General features: G+C 40.2%; 1 protein-coding gene across 1 annotated transcript; it reads right to left on the reverse strand.

The window, feature by feature from the left end:
• Positions 1 to 208: 208 nt before the first annotated feature.
• On the reverse strand, positions 209 to 5,871 carry LOC110667348 (carbamoyl-phosphate synthase large chain, chloroplastic). The gene is made up of 3 exons (XM_021828159.2): positions 4,384 to 5,871; positions 2,539 to 3,231; positions 209 to 2,008 (listed from the first exon to the last, which is right to left on the reverse strand). The coding sequence occupies exons 1-3, from the start codon at positions 5,713 to 5,715 to the stop codon at positions 458 to 460; spliced, it is 3,576 nt and encodes a 1,191-aa protein (XP_021683851.2). The 5' UTR covers positions 5,716 to 5,871; the 3' UTR covers positions 209 to 457.
• Positions 5,872 to 6,611: the final 740 nt, after the last annotated feature.

The following is a 6,611-nucleotide window of genomic DNA, read 5'->3' on the forward strand; positions in this document are numbered from 1 at the left end:
TGAGGGCTAAAATACTTTACTAATCTCAATTACACCATTTTACCAACTTCAATAGTTCCAAGATTAGATGGCAAAGCGATCAGATTCAAGGGCCAAATATATACTTGCTAATGCAATCAAATTCTGTGATTCACATTACTCTTGATCAACCCAATTCTAAAATCATCAGATTTATTCATATAAACAATTTTAAGCAGAATCCCAGATGTAAAGAAAAGCAAAAATAAATACAGCACTATCAGAGCTTAAATATTTCACACATATAATTGCTCCAATGTTCACTATCTATCAACTCAAAATAAAGATAGATGACACAGAAAATTTTGATAAAGCTTATTAATTAATAGCGAGTCCATCTCGAACGACAATACCAAACATAACTTGGATTTAAATTCCAAAAAAAAAAATATCATAATAAAAATAACAAACACAAGCTTGGCCAGAAATGCTACCTAAATCATAGAGAAGATGAGGCTGACTGCAAGTTTTTATTACTGTCTTCATGTACCTTGGCATTAAAGAAGTCCTGAAGGGCTATCATATTCATATTGCTGGATTTCAAGGTCTTTATTGCCTCTGCAGTTGCCAAAGCACCAGCAACAGTTGTTATTATAGGAACACTATAGGCAAGAGCCATCCTCCTCAGTTGTCGGCCATCAATCTGATCAAGTGCATCACCTGAGCTTGTGATCACCATCAACTGAATTTGCCCATTGGCAAGTATATCACCAGCATGTGGGCGCCCCTCATGCATCTTCAGCACTCGATCTACAGGGATACCTTTCAACTCAAGAAAATGAGCTGTTCCCGAAGTTGAAATAATCCTGAACCCAAGTCCTAAAAAGGCCTTTGCAAGCTTTTCAAGATGGGGTTTTGTCAAGTCATTCAAGCTGATGAACACAGTGCCAGAAAGTGGTAGGTTCTGCCCAGTTGCAAGTTGAGATTTTGCAAACGCCATAGCAAACACAAAATCAATACCCATTCCCTCACCAGTGCTCCTCATTTCAGGCCCTAGCAACACATCACAGCCTGGAAATCTCCCAAACGGAATAACTACTTCCTTCACAGCCACATGTGTTGGGATCACCTCCTTTGGGAAGCCTACTTCATTGAGTGACATTCCGGACATAACAAGAGCAGCATATTTAGCCAAGGGATGGCCAATTGCCTTGGAAACAAATGGCACAGTTCGAGAAGCACGAGGATTTGCCTCAAGCAGAAAAACCTCCCCAGATGCTGTGATAGCATACTGGCAGTTCATGAGACCACAAACGTTAAGACTCTTTGCCAATTTTGTAGTCCATGACCTAATTGTGGCCAAGCAAGAAGATGAAACAGTTTGTGTGGGAAGAATGCAAGCTGAGTCACCAGAATGTACACCAGCCTGCTCAATATGCTCCATTATGCCACCAATAATCACATTACCATATGAATCTGCAAGTGCATCTATATCAATCTCGACAGCATCAGATAAATATTTATCAATTAATACAGGCCGTTCTGGGTCCACCTCAACAGCATTTTCAAGATATGTCACTAGCTTGTCATCACTATATACAATCTCCATGGCCCGCCCGCCCAACACATAAGAAGGACGAACAACAACAGGGTAACCTATGTCTGCTGCAATGGCAAGTGCATCAGCTTCACTCTTAGCAATGCCTCCTTTTGGCTGCTTAACCTTCAATTCTTTAATAATTGCATTAAACTTCTCTCTGTCCTCGGCAATATCAATGGAATCTGGTGATGTGCCCCAGATGCCCACACTACCAGCCCCACTGGCAGAAATAGGCTTATGCTCTTCTAAGTACTGCTGGATGGGTAGAGCCAGCTTCAGGGGTGTTTGACCTCCAAACTGTATAATAATGCCATCAGGCTTTTCCAGATCAATTACATTCAGAACATCTTCAACTGTCAAGGGTTCAAAGTAGAGACGGTCACTTGTATCATAATCAGTGGATACTGTTTCAGGATTTGAATTCATCATAATCGTTTCGTATCCTGCACTCTGCGTAGAAAGAAAAGTAATGATATTAAGAAATATGGTATAACCAAAGGATAACCATCTGAAAGCAAAAAGACCACCAGTGATCAGCTATCAATGCATTTGCTCCATCGTGTTATAATCATACAATTGCATGAATCTTTCAAGACTAGCAACATCACAATTTCCATTCTTGTAGCAGCCAACTATTGGGGAGATCAGGATTCAGATATAATATGATTAATGCAAATATCAAATTACCAATGGAGCCCATAGAGATTAACATTGGATCAATTCAACTCACCAAAATCCAATAAAAATTTGCTTGCATTTACAATTAATAACTTTCACCACTGATCATGTTTATGCAACATCTAAATGCTTGTTTTAACGCCATACTAACTAAATAAACATGTAAGAACAGAAGTGTTGCCAGTGTTATCCTTATCCAGTATACAAGTATAAAAGAAAATTCTGACAAAATTAACAATTTCAGATATTGAAGTTTATTCAATTCAGAAGACTCGAGTACTAGGAAAATTACAAACACAAACCTGGAGAGCAAAAGAGGTGTGGCAACAACAGTAATCAAACTCAATCCCCTGCCCAATTCGATTGGGTCCTCCACCTAAAATCAAAACCTTCTTTGTTTTGGTGGGAGCTGATTCACACTCCATATCATAGGAGGAGTACATATAAGGAGTATTGGCCTCAAACTCAGCAGCACAGGTGTCTACCCGCTTATATGCTGGAACAACTCCAAAAGATATCCGTTTTGACCGAACGTCCTTCTCTGTTGATTTAGTAGCAAATGCTATCTGCTTATCACTGAAACCACGCTTTTTAACTTCATAAAAGTCATCCTTGGTCAAATCAGACAAGCTCCGAGTCATAAGATATTGTTCCACATCCACCAACTCTTTAAGCTGAGTGAGGAACCATTTGTCAATTAAACTTAGTTCATGAATATCATCAACTTTCATCCCCTTCTTCATTGCAGCATAAACAGCATGAATGCGATCTGGGTTTGGAACTCGAAGGCTGTACTTCAACTGGTCCCAGTCCCAGTCAAGTTCCTTAAGTGATGCACAACCCCATCCTGAGTAGCCACACTCCAGTGACCGAACTGCTTTCTGTAAGGACTCTTGTAATGTTCGGCCTATTGCCATTGCTTCACCAACAGATTTCATCTGGGTTGTCAGAACAGGCTGAGAACCAGGGAATTTCTCAAATGCAAACCGAGGGATCTGCATGCAGATAAGAAAGATCAATTCATTATGACATGAAAAATGAAATTTTTACCAAACTGACTGGTAAGAAATAAATTGAAGTAGTAAATTGATGATGAGGATGATAGAAAAAAAGTATAAACTAAACATGCTACACAAGGAAACTAATTTGTGAAAATTATCTTTTATTGAATCCTGTTTTACAATTTAATCACAACTTACTTTTATGCATGCACAACTTTATTGACAAAATTGGGATTGCTATCTAGTATTCTAATATCTAATATCTAGGCAAAAGTTTTACACATGGCTGCTCCTTCATAAAAGTAACCAAAGTCATTGACCTCCAGGCAAGTTTGCACATTTATGCACTTAAAAGAATTCCACTTTAATGCTCACCTCAGTAATTTCCACAAACAGTTACCATCAAAATCAAACCTATCAAGTCACTACTCAACTCAACTCAACTCAACTCAACTTTTATCCAAAAAATTTGGGGTCGGCTATATGGATTCGCTTTCTACACTCTAAACGATTTTGGGTTAAATCCTCAGAAATGTCGTTTCGGGTTAAATCCTCAGAAATGTGTAATGCTTCTAGATCATATTGTACTACTCTCCTCCAAGTCAATTTAGGTCTACCCCTTTTTTTCTTTAACCTAATGTGCTCTACTTATCTAACTGGAGCCTCAAAATCAAACCTATCAAGTCACTACTGCCCCAAAAAAAAAAAATGGTAGAAAACTGAACAGGAATCAGAAAGTAGAGATTCACATTTTCCCCATGCCTTCGACAAAATTATCACTTTCCAATTACCATACTCCACTCACTTTTTTTTCTTAACATAGGGGCAGACTGTGTTAAAAGAAAAGTTTGCATTTTAACTTTACTCAAAACGTAACTAACACGCAATGTAGCCAGCACAGTTCAGAAAATGATAAAACGACTAATTTAACCTTCATTAACAAAGTTAAAAATAAGTCCAACAAAAGCAAGTTGATGGAATTAAAGCAAAAATAGTAATATCTTCTTGAACCAAGTTACTCATCATTCTTGATAAAAAAAGAAAACGTTAGTCATCATTCTCAACCATGATAAAGGGAAATGAAATTAATAAGCAAATTAAATAGATTGGTGTAACTAATAATGCAGCAAGTGAGTAGATACTTGCCTTGGTCACCACATAATCTATAGAAGGTTCGAAACTAGCTGGAGTCTTCTTTGTAATATCATTAGGAATCTGGTCCAGTGAATACCCAATTGACAACTTAGCAGCCATTTTTGCTATAGGGAAGCCCGTAGCCTTGGAAGCCAAAGCCGAAGACCTCGACACCCTAGGATTCATCTCAATCACCATAACCTCACCATCCAAAGGATTAACAGCAAACTGCACATTGGACCCTCCACATTCTACTCCAATCTCTCTTATAATCTTAATTGAATAATCTCTCAACCTCTGGTACTCCTTATCAGTCAATGTCTGGGCTGGAGCCACAGTTATCGAATCCCCAGTGTGCACTCCCATTGGATCAATATTTTCAATCGAGCAAATGATCACAACATTATCCGCCAAATCACGCATTACTTCCAATTCATACTCTTTCCATCCCAACAATGACTTCTCCACCAACACCTGTGAAGTTAAACTCGCAGCCAACCCCGCCTTGCAAATAGACTCAAACTCCTCCTTATTATAAGCAATGCCACCTCCAGTCCCGCCCAAAGTAAACGCCGGTCTAATAATCAACGGAAACTCTCCAATTTCGCGAGCAATCTCAATACACTCATCGAGCGTGTTCCCAACCCCAGAAGGCGGCGTTTTGAGACCAATACTCTTCATTGCTTGCTTGAACAGCTCTCTATCCTCAGCTTTTTTGATAGCTTCAAGTTTAGCCCCAATTAACTCCACATTGTACTTCTTTAGAGCACCGCGTTCCGCCAAAGCCACCGCCAGATTCAAGGCTGTCTGGCCACCCATCGTCGGCAAAAGAGCGTCGGGCCTCTCCTTCTCGATGACTTGCTCCACTAATTCCGGCGTCATTGGCGCAATGTAAGTCCTGTCCGCCAACTCCGGGTCGGTCATGATAGTGGCAGGGTTCGAATTAATCAAAACGACATCGTATCCTTCATCTTTCAAAGCTTTGCAAGCCTGAGTCCCCGAGTAATCGAACTCGCAAGCCTGACCAATCACAATAGGCCCCGCCCCAAGAATCAAAATTTTCTTCAAGTCAGTGCGTTTGCCCACTTTTGGCGGTTGCGTTATCGCCTTGGTCGTCATTTCCGAGCTGCAGCGGGCAGAGCTGACTCGGTGGGACCGCTTCGAGTGGCGGGTGAGCCGCGGCGACCATGGCTGGAGGTTGAGAGAAGAAAATTTCTGATTCTTGGATGAAAACAAGCCAAAACTGCTCCGTTTCGAGAGAGAAGCTAGGCTACGGGAGAGTGACTTCTTGTTGAAAATGGATGACGAAGAGAGGGTTTCGTAGTGGTTTAAGCCGTGGCTCATTTTTGCTTGGGGATATCCTGCGTCTGCAGTTGCTGACTTAGGAAGATTTTGTCCAGGAGCTGTACTGCTTATTACAGTACAGTGCGACTCAAATTAGGGTTTTTGGATGCGATGCTGGAGTTAGCAATCAGTGAGTGTCACTGTCATGACAAAGCTGGTGTTCATTGAGCGGGTTATGGATCGGTTTAATTCGAGCCCATGTCCATTCTGGATTTATTCGATCTTGGCGTTTTGTTTTTTTTTTTTTTTTTTTAATAACGCGATTGAAAGAGTAGTAAAATCTCCAACCTTGGTGTATTTTGTGAGTGTTACGATTTAGATAATCCGGAGCCCTTATCACACATATAATGAACTCATGCTATGTCTCTTCCCTCTCCATAGGTACTCTTTGGCTGTGCCCTTTTGTTCATTATACATGTGATAACGGGACCGTCGCACCTTAATGTCAAAACAAAGATATTTCTGATACACAAGATCCTCTTAAAGAGGCAAGTGTAGAGCATACGTATCTCTGATTATAAGAGTATGATACATATTCAAAGGTTTTCGGAGAGAAAGAGAAGAGTTTAGAAAGCCATAGAAGAGAACTTCAGAGAGTATTATTGAAAGGGAACTGAGTCTGATTACAACTGAAGAGAGCAACTCCTTATATAGGCGAGGAGGCTCTTAATATTACAGGCAACCGGTTAGAAACTGGCTACCGACACTCTTAAAGCAACATAAAGGAAAGCAAAATAAAGACAGACACATTATTACATTATTGACTGTCAAACTTTAACTTTTATCATGGAGTGATGGACAGATTGAGGGTGTCAAAGTCAGAGTCATCAGAGTCGATTCCAAAAAAGTCCTTTGGCCACTGTCTATGTACAGGAGATGGTGGGTTAGCGCTTTGA

This window comes from Hevea brasiliensis, chromosome 1 (genome assembly GCF_030052815.1).
Source record: "Hevea brasiliensis isolate MT/VB/25A 57/8 chromosome 1, ASM3005281v1, whole genome shotgun sequence".
Classification (NCBI taxonomy): Eukaryota; Viridiplantae; Streptophyta; class Magnoliopsida; order Malpighiales; family Euphorbiaceae; genus Hevea; species Hevea brasiliensis.